The sequence below is a fragment of the Pholis gunnellus genome, assembly GCF_910591455.1.
Source record: "Pholis gunnellus genome assembly, chromosome: 18".
NCBI lineage: Eukaryota > Metazoa > Chordata > Actinopteri > Perciformes > Pholidae > Pholis > Pholis gunnellus.
This window is the reverse complement of record NC_136545.1, coordinates 597,955-613,565: the sequence shown is the minus strand read 5'-3', so window position 1 is coordinate 613,565 and position 15,611 is coordinate 597,955. Positions and strand designations below refer to the sequence as shown.

The window sequence follows — 15,611 nt, the reverse complement described above, 5'->3', positions numbered from 1 at the left end:
ACTTACCAAATGCTGATCACATCCTCTTTTCTTTGTTGACAAAGATTAATCCCACAGTTAAATCCCAACTCACAAATCCGTTTCTCCTCCTTCAGCCATTGAGTGTTAAAACAAAGCTAGGTAAAAACATTTTTTAAATCTACACCAAGAAAAATGCTAAAAATATCATAATTTCATTCATATCTTTCAAAATGAACTCTTACTACTCCAACTAAGCCTCTGCTGTAAGTTTCGTTTCACGACAGTCACGTGCTCGCCCACTGACCAATCATAGCACAGAATCTCACTGCAGCGCTGCTGTTAACGCTGACGTAGCTGTAGGCCTGCAGGCCGCTCTGGCGCGTCTAAGAATCTCAAACTAAAGATCTGATTGGTTGAACACTATGCCAATCAACAATATCGTCCCCATTCACTTAAACTGCACATGGATTCACTGGTGAGTCTGCAGGCCTGGGGCCTCTCTTCTACCTAGAGACACAGAGGTGAAATCTGATTGGATAAAAGCTCTACTTAAAACAAGCTGCACTGGAAGCAGAGCAACTGAGGAGCACAGTAGCTGTACAATGAGAAAATAAGATAATGGGAACAATATTTTTATAAATTATGATACATGTAGTGTATTTAAGAAAAATTATTCAATTATAAAATAGCTATAACTTTGTGACTCTGTTTAGGCCAGCAGAGAAGGCTTTGCAGGCCACTGATATACTGTATACTGGCAGTCCACAAACCAATGGGTGACGTCACGATGACTACGTCCACTTCTTATATACATCTGTCATTATGCTGAAAACACACCAGTGCAGCCCCACAAACAGCGGGCTTTCAGCCAGGAGGCCGCTGTACATTCCCCATGTCAAATGACAAGCCAACGTTGATTTATTTGTCACGTAACTTGTGTACATCAGTAACCTCCATAGTTATATTACGACGACCTTTTCTGAAACCTAAGTCGTTTTGTTGCCCGTTTCCTGTGAAGACAGAAGTTTATTTTGAAAAGACTGTATGCGTGTAACGAGCATGAATAATGAGGAACGTTTTGTAAGATATACAAAATCTTAGTATGAGGATACGTTGGTGCAACTATACAAAGCCCTTTAAGTTTACCATTAAGAGATCCTTATCAAACATAGATACAACATTAAATCTACTATTGATCAGGCTTGCACTTGAGTGACATCACCAAAATGAAATCAAACTTTAAATCAAGGACTCCAGTTCATCATAGTTTAATAAAACTTCATTATAATACAAATTCAACTGATGCCGTTTTGTTCATTCTTTAGTGGATAAAATCTATTTATGAGACAAAACCTGTGACCTTTGATCATTAAGCTACAAAAATAACTGTCCTATTGAAACCTCTGACACCTCATGTCACTGTACATGCAAACTCAGACATATCAAAGCAGTATTGTTATTTGTTAATGCAGACACAATATTGGTTAGCTATTAAATGTTTCAGTTAACACCACAGCTGAGACATGATACTTGTAGCAGGCGGATACACTCAGCTCAAATACACGGAGCTTCACATGGACATGAGCCCATCAAACATGTTGCCAGTGCAATAGACAACATTATACGTTACATTTCTGAAAACAGAGAGCCTTTGGGAGAACATGGCCACAATACTGAAATGACAAATAAATTAGACGCACAGAAATATAAAATAAAAAAAGGAGTTCGTCCATGCATTTATGATTTGGTAATATTGCAGAGACACTTTAAACAAATGGAGGGAAATAAGCAAAATAAAACAGGGTCACCAAAATCCGTGGCGCTTCTGAACACAATACTGCATACACATAAAGGAAAAGTGGTACTGAAATACACAGACATCTATTTGGAGTGAACTGAAGAGTAACCTCTAAATGAATGTAAGATCGGGTCTCTCAAATGAAGGCCTGCTGGGAAAGAAGAGGACTATGCCCTCTGCACTACTGGTAGTCTGTTCATTTGAAAGGTCTGCAGGAAGTGTTGAGTTTCACCGACAGTAGCTTAACAGCAATTGGAAAAACGGCAAACAAGTAAAGCAGCGGCGGTGAGTATGACACGCCTCTTCCTTGTACTGTTGTTGTCATCCTGTTACAATCCCTCCAGGGTAAGACCTTCGAATTTGTCACAAAGAACTGTACTCTAGTGGTTCACATGTCAAATTTAAGTTGTCCAACTTATAAAACAGATTCAAGCTAAAAGACAGAGTTTGTTTAAACAGTTAGTGGGAAAAGACGTAATTAAAGACGTAGCTTTGTTACAGAGGAAAAATATGCACTGTAGGCACAAAGGTTTTTAACGTGTAACCAATATACTAAAAAAAAAAAAGAGCACTTTTGCTTGACAACTTTGCCTTTGTTCAGGCGTGAAGAACAATTGTAACACAACATCTGTTTGTTAAAGGTGCTCAATGCAAAATCCAGAGCATCTATTGACTCCACACAGCTCTCAACATGGCAACGGCTGAGCCGGCGGCTAGCAGCTGACGGTGCAAACAGCGCCAACAACGGCAACAGTGCTGACAGAGCTAACAGTGTTTGCCTGTAGCCGCCAATGCAGAGCGGCGGTTATGAGGTAGCCAGCGGGGCACGTTCACAAACACCAACATGCACCAATAGGCACGCTGAACCTAGCAACTAGCAAATAGTTGTTTGCTGCTGTATTAATGCTCTGAATATCACATTTAGCACCTTTAGCATTGTACACAAAAAAGAAACTCAAAATAGTGAAGATAGTTCTGTTGATGTAAAGAAACTGGGTCTGGGTATCAAACCTCAATACCTTTTTGTGGTACCGTCCGGAATGTGGCAGTGGCACAGAGTAATGACAGCTGTCAACAGTAGACAAAGACAATCATAAAAGAAATAAAAAACAAAATATTGTTGTTCATTTAACATTTTAGTTGCTGCGTTCACAATTTCCCAAAAGCTCAAGAGGGTTTCAGTGGGAGCTGTAGTTTTCTGTATGCTAACAAATGTTTTGAATGTAGTAGATACTCAACATGGACCGTAAACTGTAAATTGTATAGAGTTGCAGAAGCTAGTGTAATAGCAGCCAGACAGAATTCATAGAACCCTGGTTACACAAGTGACTCTTATTGGACATTGTCAGTTGTAGAGAGATTGAGCTGGACGGAAGGGAAAGACACTGAAGAAATGTACTGTACTCTGTCGTACATTTAAAACACTGCGAACACGAGAAGATAAAACGAGCTGTTCCTCTTTCCATGTTTTCTTTTTATGAACATGTTTATATGTTAGTAATTCAAAGTAAAGTATCTTTTTAAAATATGGTATTGGTACCAAAACTCAAATGATACCCAGCCCTTAAAAAAAAGAGGAAAAAAAAGAAAAGGCAGACGATCCATTAGTAATGGTTGAAAAAAGATCATAAGAATAGTGGTATGTGAGGTCCGGCAGTGTAACCTATTAACAGTAACAGTGGTTCTATATTGAAGCACAGACAGTGGAGGAGTGCTTAACAGAATATCTGTGGCAAACAGGAAGCACACTGAAATTCCCAAACACAAAGTGCACTCACAGTCACGCCAGTATATTATTAACAGTAACATCAAGAGAACAAGGAGAATCATTCCCATTCAAAAAAAGCAGTACAAGCTTGAAAATGAATTTAAAATAAATCCTGCTAACATATATTTCCTTTTGTATTTCCAACACATGAACGGGATGATTTATGGTGCCGGGATTCGGGCCAATGATGCAGACGTGATGACATCTTGTTTGTAACAAGTCCTTCAGGTCAGACGTGGTTATTTGTATTGCAGGCAACACACTTTTTTAAGAAAAGAAAATGTATGTAAGTGAGATTCCTTCCATTTCTCTTGAGCAAGAAAGGTCCGTTTTTTCCATCTCCTCTTAAAAGCCAGCTCATCAGTTGTTGTAGGCAGAGTCTCTTTCACTTTCCTTTACAATTCAACAGAACAACTAACACTTAGAGACAATGACATCTTCCGAAGGTTGGGAAAAATCATTTTTGTAGTTTTTTTCTTCTCAGGGACTGTTTGTTGCAGGCAGGTCCTCAGTAGTTGTGTACAGGTCTCTGCTGCTGAGGGGATCCTCAGGCCTCAGAGCTCAGGGAGGTCCGTGTGGGACTGGGAGGGAGGCGAGCTGCTGCACTGTGTTCTGTGCGGAAACTGTAATCATACTGACGGAGGGAGAGTCAATCGTTGTTACTATGTATCATGTATGCTGGCAAAAATCACCAAAGTCTACAATGAGTTCATCACATCATCAGCAAAACGCCTGGGATTTACAAGGGTACAGTAGATCAAACTAAGGACCACTCTGGCCTCTGGTGGACACAGCGTGTAATTACAGGAACATTTCTATTGGTTGAGGCCACCAATGGACCAGGGTCCTGTTTCAGAAAGCAGGTTTAACAAACTCTGAACCTAACCCTGAGAAGTCTGTGGTTCCAGAACAGCTGATCACAGCTTGTTCCCCCTGAGTTAAGCTCCTGTGTAATGAATGCAAACAGCCATCATCATGGAGCTCACCGTGGCAACAGGTAAACAACAGGCAGCTTCCATTTTAATCCAGTTGAAGATATTAATGCATGTGAAATATATATGGAGAGCCTGAGTCAGAGAGCACAATTCAAAGGTTATATTCTGTATTGTGGATTAATTCATAATATACATAAAGTGGTGGAATCTGACTGTGTATTAGGCTGTAGTCTACATTTGAAATATATATGCAAGCTTTAATCTGACGGCTAAAAAACACAGCGGCCAACTCAACATGGAAAATATTGTTAAACATTTAAAACAAATGTATAGATCAACAGACATTGGAGACTTGAGTGGAAGCTCACCATGTGCCCCAGCTATAACGTTCTGGGTGATGTAAAGGTTCAAATACATTTGAATTGGCTTTATTTCAGCTTCCTCACTTTCAAACTGCTGCAGCTGCACCACCATCCGCTCACTCACACAAGCTGACAACATGTGCACAGAGTCACAGTGTTAGATATTTATATACTGTACTAACAAACAACTTCCACTTGAAAAAGGAGGACATGCAGAGGTTGTATTTTGACCCGAGGGCGACTTGTCTCTGTGAGATATTTCAACGTGAGGGCACTAAGATGCAGTAACTTCAGATTTTCATGAAAAACAAATGAATATCCGACCAGGGTTAACATCCTAAGAGACGGTAAACCTTCCTAATGAAGGCTGTGATACAGACTGAATGGATGAGGGAAGAGAGAGAAACTCAGGGTTTCTTTAAGAAACCTACGAGCGAGCAGGTTTGGATCTCAGAGTCAGTTACCACGGTAACAGACCCAGAATATCTGTTGTTGGAAATGTGTCTAGCTTTCACTACCGCCCACCCGTTGTTCATATCAAACCAGGAGAGTTAAAGGATAACTCCGGTTTGGTACAACTTCATAGCAATATTGCTACGACGAGTTATTATCACTGTTCAGGTGTTTTCAGTTTGAGCTCCACATAAAGAGGTGATGAACTGTTGCTTGTTAACCAGTCTGATCATGTTGTTTCTATGCTATACATAGCAGGACTCTTACATATGTCTACTCACCTCTTTTTCAATCTCAGCCAATGACTTGATTGTAATGCCCATCAGATCCACCTGCTGCAGCTGAAGATGGAGAGCAATGACGGTTACTTAGTTTGTTGTCCAATCACTCTAGTGTTTCCTATACAATCTATCACTGCTTTAGATATTCACTGTTGCACGAGTACAGAACATCTACCAGTCAAACCAGAGGTTAAGCATTCTGTTACACTGGTTAGATTAAACATAGGGCAGAATGTGAGCAGAGGTGTTGAAGCACACGACTGGACACCTCTCTGATAGGAGGGTACATTCTGTCCCCCATCAGGACGACCTGCCACCAAAGGGCTAAAGACTCAACCCAGGCAACTTACATCGGATGAAGCACAGGCGAACTTCTCAGAGATCATGAAAGGCACTCCGTCCATTGCTGAAAAAGGAACACAAATAAATGCTCCACAGTGTCTTTCACAGTGACCGCATCAACTCACAAACACAGAGGGCCCTGTTCTACCGGCACAGAGCGGCTTCATGTAGGGCCGGCACACCCATCAAGGTCTAGTTGATGTTGAGGTGTCATACAAATAATGTTATACATGCAATTCACTTCATACTAGTGGCTACACTTACAGTAGCGTGTGCACCGGGAACGGAATTTTCCACAAGGAAGTCCTGCAAATGATTCACAATAAAAGGATTCTGTCCACTGACATTCTACAGGGCTTTTAATTGGGAGTGGATACAGGAAGTGCTGAGCTGGTATCAACAGCAGGAGAAGATCAGAAAACAAGGACGTTTCACTCTAAAATATGACCAGATATACCTAGAAATCAGAGGGAATTAGACATAAGGCTTTTGGCCAGCAATACAGTTCAAGCTAAATATTTTTATGAACATTATCTTTAAAATCTATTTTAAATGGTATGAACACCGTCTTTAAAATATATTTAATAGCAATGTCTCCTCTATTCAAACAACGGCTCCCTTTTAAAAGTCTGTGCTTGACATTTCCGTAGGATATTATCTAATCTTTAATATCAAAATCCAAATCATATCCATAACCAGGGCTGTACCAAAGCATCACTCATAACGTTGACATATTCAAATTAATATTATTAAAAGTAGCAAGAATGTTCTTTGCGTCTTTGACACAATGTGTCGTTCTTCTGATTCATTTACTTAAATAAAAAATGATGACAAATGACTTTTAGTCATTGTTGTTGTTGTTGTTGTTGTTTGTATTGGGGCAAATCAAAATGTACTTTTGACAAGTGGATTTCTGACCCACCTGCTCGACTGGGCAAGTTAAAAACACATCAATGTTAACCGTGGTTGGTGTCTGAGACACAAAAGACAAAAGGAGTTACAAACAAATATCTCATCCTTATTGGCTGGACGGGTCCGTGTAGCTGGATCTGCTTTGCTGATACTTAAGTCTTGACTCTCTTAAGTTCCCACATTGATCCCCTTAATCATCACAATGACTCCAAAGGAAATGGTTCTATTAGCACATTTCTACACACACCAACAACAACACCATGTGTGGCATGGCTTTGATTGGCACATTTCAAAAAGACATTTGGGATTTGGTGGAGAGGATGTTGAGAAGAAGCTGCTGACCTGAGATAGCATACAGGTTGGAGTTCTGGTGCTCGTAGTCTGGTCTGGTGGTGTTCTTCCCTCTGAAGCTGGCTGGGAGCGTCATGGAAATATGTCTTGGGACAAAAAGGTTTTTTCCATTAGTTCAATGGAGACTAAAGGATGAATCTATGCATCAGTCCCTTGCTGCATGTCCATACTGTGCTGGTGTTCATAAATGATAATGATACGTGTCTTCTGACGGCCCAACAATCAAGAATGTTTCTTAGTTCAAAGAGTTACAGAGGAATAGACTGCAGGACAGAAAACAGATGGGTCCTCTCGTCTCTTTAGGATTTCTCTCCTGCCCAAGCCAAACAGCTTGTCATTGCTGGGAGCGGCGCTCCACTGTTCGTCTCCATTGACTATAAACCGCAATTTGTAGTTGTGTTTGTGTTTGTAGTTTACAGAATTCACGAGGCAGGTCAAATGTTGCAACACAGCTGCAGGCTCCGGCAACATACACTGGTGGCTTTGAAGTGTTGCCGTTATTTCAAAATGAAAAGCTCAATCCGCAATGTACTTGGTTTCAACCTTGTCTAATTGATTATTTTCATTTTGACACTGTTCACCCTGAAACTATCTTCTGAAAAATAAAAACTGCTACTTTGAATATGAAATTTGATATCATCCAAGGGAGTGAGAAAGAGTGGGGAGTATCACGGTCTCACTTTTGTTCAGGACACAGTAGAGATCCAACCTTCAACTTATTGTCCTGATCAAATGTAGGCGGATATTAGGACCACTCAAAACCTGTATTCAAACTCATTTGACAGTTCCAAGAACACAATGCACATTAGAAATTCTACTTCACAGCTTTCCTCTTTTCTTTTTGTCAACGTGGTATTAATCAAAACACTACTTGTCTTTGTTTTCCAGCTGAATGCATCACGTTTTCCTGCTTTACTGTGGTCTAAAGATAGATCTGTTTCCCTTCCCTTAAGGAAATGCTGTTTAAGGACAGTGAACATCCTCGTTCCTTGTGTAAGGACTGAGCAGAGTGTCTCAGCAACGTGGATACATGCGAGTTGGCACACACCAGACACACCAACATCAATAGAGTGGACATACTTGGGCATCGGAGCAGCTGGGACTGGGGCAGTGCTGGAGTTCACATTCTGGATGTTGTTGGTGGTCGGTGTGTGTGTGGAGTCCTGGGCCCGAGGTACGTTCCCCATGCGATACCAGATTCCCATGTTGTTGAGCTCTCTGTGAAACAAGGGAATGAAAGGAAATCTCAGCTGGCGTAGAAAGGTTACAGGCTTAACATAACTCACGTCTACTTTGTCTTTTGCTCCAGCCCCGAAAAGTGTGAATGTGTACATGTTGCATCCCACATGAATTGGTGCTACGCTTCCGCTATGTCTTCGATCGGGGCGCCGTAATCAGCTTTGAGCTAGACAGTGGGGCGCGCTCACATGCACTAAAAGACACGCGCGGCCGGCTATGTAAAAAAAGCACAGAGAAGCTAGGATTACAACACACAGAGGGAGAGACACTTCATTCCCTGAATATGAAATTCAGCACTTTTAACTAGCTCTCCTCTTGCCGATTTCAGCTGGGATTTTTTGTTCACAATTTAGCAATATCAGGGAAATAATAGGGTGTGTCCCGTGGATGCATCGATAGGGAGTTTACTGCGTGTTAGTCTCGAGCCCCCCTGGTACCTATGTCACTAGTGGTACTGCAGAAAAGCGAGTACCGTCACGTTTTCAGAATTTTGCCATTGACTTAGTATCTGTTATCGTAACAAGCCTACTCCATGCCCCATCTAAAACATGCCTTTCAGCAGAAACTCCCTGTGCATTCACTAAAGCCCGAAAAAGTGTTGAGGTTCATCTTAATCATACAGTTGCAAACAGTTATTTGGTTTCAACTACAATTCTCTTCTAATGACAAGTCCAAGACAAAAAGTAACGTCCCGTCGTGTGATCTCAGGCTGCTCACCCTATGAAGGTGTACTGCGGCGGGGCCTGCTTAGAGCGTCCCAGGATGCGGATGTCACAGATTGCTGCCTCTGTGGAGTCCCGTGGAATAAACTTGATGCAGAGTCGCCTCTTCCTGAAGGCCTGCTCCTCTGGAGGACACAAGAGACAGACTGAGAGTAACTCCACTGTAAACAGTCTGCTCATTAAAGTGGTCAGACAATTGTTTTGATGATCATTATGAAGTAAACATTGATCGCACAATGAATATAGAATAATGACACCACTGATGTTTAGATTGGATCCCTATAAGCCTTGTTTTTACTAACTATGCAATTCTGTCTGCCACCTGGTACGATCTCCCAGCAAAATGAAGGCTCCATTTTTTACCAGTTTTACTCTGGCATAATCATTGCACTGAGATCTGAGATTCTTGTTCAAATCGAGATTGTTACAGTTGTTTCTTGCTTTGCATGGTAGAATCTATGTTTGTTTCTGCCTGCTAGCGAAATCCATGTTGGTAACGCTAGCTAACGCTAACACTAGCAGTCAAAAACTAAAATATATGTATGTTTATTTATATAAATAGATAAACATCTCTGTTTGTTTCTGGCTGCTAGCGTTAGCCCTGTTGGGTATACCAATAGGAAATACTAAAGGGGGAAAAGATGAAAGGTTGTCTGTTGCCACTTTAACTGTAAATTAATGCCAAAGAAGTTCTCTGGAGAGCAATACAGCAGTTGTATTGTTATTAGGACACGACATCTTTGGGGATTTAAAGATTTGATTTGAATCCTTTTCAGACAAATGCTTTCAGTGCCTTTCCTACTTGACTTGATAACTTACGAGTGTCAACAGTCTCCTGGATCGGGATGAAACCCACAGGCAGGGTGTCCTTGATATCGATCAGCTTCATGTCGACAAGAACATTGCCTAAATGGCTCTATAGAAGAACAAAACAAAGAGAAGGACAAACAGAACCAGAGTGAATACGATGCATTCAAATGCTGTATGCATGGCAGAAGATGCATGGCTGTTCGATGCTGTGAGGTGACTTACATTTTCTTTAGAGAAGGCCCTTGTGAAGCAGAGGTAGCGGGTCACCTTGGATTTGAAAAGGCCATCTTTCCACAGGTCAGCATCCAGGCCGTCTGTTGTCGTAGAGACCTGGAGGCAGATAAGTGAAGGGAGGAGGGGTCATCACACTGAGACAACAAGTCTTTTAACCCGTCTCAACACCCTTTTTCATCAGCTTCCCAAAGAAACATTACATAGGATTTATTTAACCGGCTAAATCCCTGATACATGACTTTGCTACTCATCAGTAGTTTTGAGGCCGTGTGTCGCCCTAAAACGCCTTACTGAGATGCATATTCTCAATGCGCTGTATACATGTGCAGAGTTTGTTCATATATCATTCATAGCCTGATTTATACAACATTTTATTCCTAAAAACATGGTGGAAATGGCATTTTTCGTGGCTGTTGATAGTATTTTCTGATTCATGGAGTGATACAAAGAGATATCCAAAATTCCCCTCGTAAAAACCTTTGAACCTCTAATATGTTGACAAAATGAAACAAGGAAATGTGTGCAAATTAGCACATATTTAATACAATACTGCCTCATTTTCAGAAAACTTGTAATATAAAAAAATGATTCTCTTAATGTAAGTAATCAACTGGGGAAGTTTAATTGTGATATTAGTCAAATGTTTTACCCCATGTCTTCTTATTGGGAAAATGCTATACTCGGAATTTGGCCCAGTTCAGATGCTGTTTGCATGACCTGTATCGAGTTCAGAAAATGGTCATATTCGGAATAATAGTTTGCATGTAAATGTAGTCAATGTAAGGCATGTCTTACAACAGGCAATTTAGAGTTTTGAACACCAGAGACAGTCTGCGTCAAACTTCTGACAGAAAATTAGGACCAACACTAGTGGTGGAACAGATCGCTGTCGACCCGTGATCCGTACAGATCCCCCTCAAGGTTCGGCACGCTGTGAACCGTGGATTAATGACACAGTTTAACATTAACCATCACCATGTGAAATAAAGTTTTCCACCAATATTCAGTCAAATATGAGATCAGGACATCATTTATGCTTTTCTAGTCTCTGATCTTGGATAATGTTACACTGTAAAAAAGCCAGCCCGTGTTGAAATTGACAGGATAAGAGCTGGTAAAGAGGCTAATGGACAACGAACGAAGGTTCCGTTCAGTTACATTATGATAAAGATAACCTATTAACACTAGCTCTAAGCACATTATAATACACTATTAGAACTACTAATGACAGGATTTGTTTTAATCAATGAAAATACAATCTTTTATTTCCTTATTTGAATTGTGTGCCTTTATGAAAAAACACTATTAATGACTTTAACAAAGTAAAAGGTTAACATTTTAAATGTTTGATGGCTTACTGACTTCAGAGCGGTTAAAATGATTTTTGGCACGGTGGCATATAGGGACCAGCTGCTATAATCAAACAACAAAGAGATCTGGATCTGCCAATATGGATCATCAATGTTTAACAATTAGTATCAGCTGCAAAACAAACATGATCATCGATCTCTAAAAGTTATATTTGCTCCCTTTTTCTTTTGTGCTGATCCGATGTGAACCGTGAGCTTTATGATCCATTGCACCACTAGCCCCATGTCTATAAAGCACCAAATCACAATACAACATGCAATGACCCAGAACATACTGTTTGGAATTGTCACAAATTAATCAGCATTATTTGCACACACAGACACACTAAGATACCACCTTGGTGTGTGTGTGTGTGTGTGTATATTTATGCTAAGCTCTATTTTTGAAATAAGTAAAAAGAAACAGCAGTACTAGTGCCGTCCCTAAGGCTGTTTTTGTGGCATCTTTTAAATATTTAAGCAGCTCAGCTTTTTTTGGCCGATATAAATCAAAATTGATGATGAATTAGCATCCTGTACTTGAGCTGCCTCTCTGTGCCGAGTTGTGTTCAGTAACTTACCACATCATATGCAGTGGGCGCCCTGTTCCTGGAGGCTACTACCCCGACTCCAGTGATTGGGTCCATGGGCATCTCTGGCAAAGCTTCAGAAAGGTCCCGCACCTCAGGCATCTTCGTAGCGGTCTGCGACAAAAACAGCACCATCAAAGGTTAACTTCTGGGAAAGTGGTCCAAGGCAGTAAGAGACGGGTGGATTTACTCAGATCAAAGTCAGTTCGCCTGAAATGAAGCTGAGCTAAAACCTGCTTTTCCCTCAACTGTACATACTGGACATTTCCTTCAGTCTAGAGAGACAGCTGGTGAGCTCACAGCTCTGTTGTTATGTTTACAATCAGAATCCACTTTATTGGCCAGACTCCGTTTTTTACGTTGCTCTCAACGTACATACACAGCAATTACAAATAAAACAAGGACAACAAGGTAGAACAGGGGTAAGCACAACATTTAACGACTATGAACAATATAAATATAAATCCAAAAGTATATGTATATATGAACATAAACATACACAACAATGACAATGGAATGGAGGTAATAATGCAGTTTGACTGATTAAGTGTTCAGAGTGACGGCCAGTACTCTGTGTCTGGTGGTTTTGGCGTACAGAGCTCTGTCGGCCTACCAGAGGGGAGGAGTTGTCCCTGGTTGTGTCCAGGGTGTGATGGGTCTGCAGTAATTAGGCTAAGTTATGTAACTATGCTAAAATGTTTTTCATTTATTATTACACAGACTGCGTATACCAGTTATTCTGAACTACCACGCCACAAACTGGTACTGGTTGCTCACTGGGCCACAAAGATTTGATCTGACAAAAACCATCATCCTTCCACACTAGATTTTGCATCCAAATCAGATTTAGTTTCTTTATAATGCATGTAATACTTGTCTTCTTTCTTTACAGGGTGTGTATAAAGGTGATAAAGTAGTCCTTGAATATGAAATATGAGTTAACAAATAATTACAATCCCTCCTCTGCACGGCGGAGGTTGGTCTATGGCGTTATGCCGGTTACACTTGTTGTCGTGTTGCTTCTTCACAGACAACATTTTGTTTGTACACTCTCTGGCATTTCCAAGAATAATGCAGAGAACAGAATTAACCACTTTGTACATGCTCGTAACTTGCTCGCCATCTGCGGAGGCTCGCGCCTGCTTTCTTTACTATTTAAAATGGCTAGCATCTTATTGTATTGTAGAGCTGAGCGCAGTGCACAGCCCCTCCTTGACCCCTCTCCCTGCCTTTCTGAAGCTGCCTGGACAAAAGAGGCCTCCTGCATAGCGTCTCCTTGACTCCCATAGTCATCTGTTCAGAGCTGAGAACAAAAACACTGACGGACTCAATATCGGTCTGTCTCAGGTTAAAGAGCAAACATCTTAAAATGGCTTGTGTGGCCAACACTCCAACACCCAAAGACATTCATTTTCTAAAATGGACTTTCTGGCAGACAGTTGGGTCTCATAGGTAGCTCTGACACCACACAGGATTTATATCTCAAAGATTAGTATCACGGTTGGGGTAAATATACCGAATGTTTCAAAGCTGAGCAATATGGTCTGACAATCCAATAAAAGGAAATGGGTGTATAGCCACAGTCAGAGGCTTTATGGAGCTAAATCTAGCAGATGAAACTGGGAGAGGACATCTCTCACCTGATGTCATTCTATTGAACCAGAGTCTTCAAGCTTTGCATCATGTTCAGAGCTGCAAATAACAAATCAATTTATCAACCAATTAAAAAAAAAGGACAAATTCTCATGAGATTTCACCAGTTCAAAAATAATAATAGTGTCCATAAACTAGGCATGAATTACATTGACAATGATATTAACACAGAAATGTCACTGTTGAATCTGAATCAATTAAGAATTCAGCAACCTACCATGTGCACAGTTGGTGCCATTACTAACCAGACCACATGTGAACTACAACTATAAGCATGTTACTGATGCTGACTGCTGGAGTAAATGGATAACACTTTCTAACAAACACCAGCAACCCTGGTTAAGTATCCCTTTGTTTAAAGCCATCAAGTTTAGTAGCAAAAAAACACTTTGCTGCACTTAGTGTGTACACACACACACACACACACACACACACACACACACACACACACCTACCTACTACTGCCCCTTGATTACATATAAGTAAGAAGCAGCATGAACCATTTCTAAAAAGATGTATTGAATAAAACCAGTGCTTTGTGAATTAACTATATAGCTATATAAGCATCAACTGCGCCCATATATCAACTGAATTTGGCATGTCCTCTTCATACTGGGCAAGGCACCCATTGGCTCCGTGGCTACACAAAAACAGCCAACAACTGTGTTGATAACTAACCCAACTAACTAGCCCCACCACGTCGACATAACACGCCGTTAAACGATGACCAGTTAGCGCTTCTCACTCTTGTTTTCTTCAACCCGACGTGGTTAGAAGGGGAGCAGAGATAGCTTTGCTAGGCGACACAGCTAACAAGCTAGTCAGCTAGCGTTAGCATGCTAACGTCGGTAGTAACCAAACACCAGCTGCGACAAAAACCCGTAGCAAAAGCTGTCAGCCGGTAACGTTGGGTGTTCCTGCCCGGTGGGCAAACGTTACCCGTCTGGCGGTTTAAGAGTTCACCACACGTATCTAATTGACTAATTATAGTAATGTTATCCCATCGTCTAAGGGAAAAGCAGTTTACATGCTAGAGTGTCGCTGACACCGAATTTGCAGTGGGTGCTAATGTTAGCTAACAAGCGGAGTAACGTTAGACCGCTTACCCAGCGAGGTTAACGCTTGAAACCGATCGGTCTCTGTTGATTTTCTTCCGTGTTATCCTCTCTCGCGCCTTTTCACAGCTTCGGGGAGACTCGCATGTTTACGAAATTTCTATAATCAACGAATCAATCTGAAACTTAAGCTGCTTTGTGTATATTTGCATGGTGGTTCTCCGGCTAGCGGTTTCAGGAGGGTGCCATCGATGGAGCTGTTGGAAGGGAACCGGGGGAGTGATCAGTGAACCGACTGGATGAGCCCGCCCCGGTGCTACGTAGAGCACATTGGTGGAAACAATAACACGCTAACGATGCAGTATCGTGTGTGTTTGGACGCTATCTCTGGACTTCTCGATCAAAATTACAGGTGGAGAGAGGACTGCCTCCAAACTTGTACGTGCATTTCTCCAGAAATGTAGATGAATGTTGGATTGCACGAGCATCAAGCATGAACAACATGCACACATTTTGTATTAGATCCACGAGGCTTAGAAACCAGGCAAAGGCGGCCACCGCCCTCAGGGGGTCAAAGACTCAGCAGGTTCACCATTTGGCAATTAGTTTGCGGTAATTTAATTATTTGCTAAGTTGTGTGTGAATGCCCTATACTGTGCACCCAGACTGATTAAAACAAACCTGTACTCTTTGTCAATGATGCACACCGACACTGAGACAATTGTGAAAGTAGATTTTATATATTGAAACTGATGTGTGAAACTGTGAAATGTATCATGATTTGTGATTAAATGTT

At 41.1% G+C, this 15,611-nt stretch overlaps 1 protein-coding gene across 2 annotated transcripts; it reads right to left on the bottom strand.

Annotated features, from left to right (window-relative positions):
• Positions 1 to 1,213: 1,213 nt before the first annotated feature.
• Positions 1,214 to 15,076, bottom strand: mvb12ba (multivesicular body subunit 12Ba). 2 transcript variants are annotated; one of them, XM_079178709.1, is made up of 11 exons: positions 14,867 to 15,076; positions 13,748 to 13,799; positions 12,099 to 12,221; positions 10,157 to 10,264; positions 9,944 to 10,040; positions 9,120 to 9,249; positions 8,244 to 8,381; positions 7,155 to 7,249; positions 5,909 to 5,964; positions 5,559 to 5,618; positions 1,214 to 4,161 (listed from the first exon to the last, which is right to left on the bottom strand). In XM_079178709.1, the coding sequence occupies exons 3-11, from the start codon at positions 12,207 to 12,209 to the stop codon at positions 4,075 to 4,077; spliced, it is 882 nt and encodes a 293-aa protein (XP_079034835.1). In that variant the 5' UTR covers positions 12,210 to 12,221; positions 13,748 to 13,799; positions 14,867 to 15,076; the 3' UTR covers positions 1,214 to 4,074. The 2 variants fall into 2 exon arrangements, with proteins under 2 accessions (XP_079034835.1, XP_079034834.1); XM_079178708.1 differs by lacking the exon at positions 13,748 to 13,799.
• Positions 15,077 to 15,611: the final 535 nt, after the last annotated feature.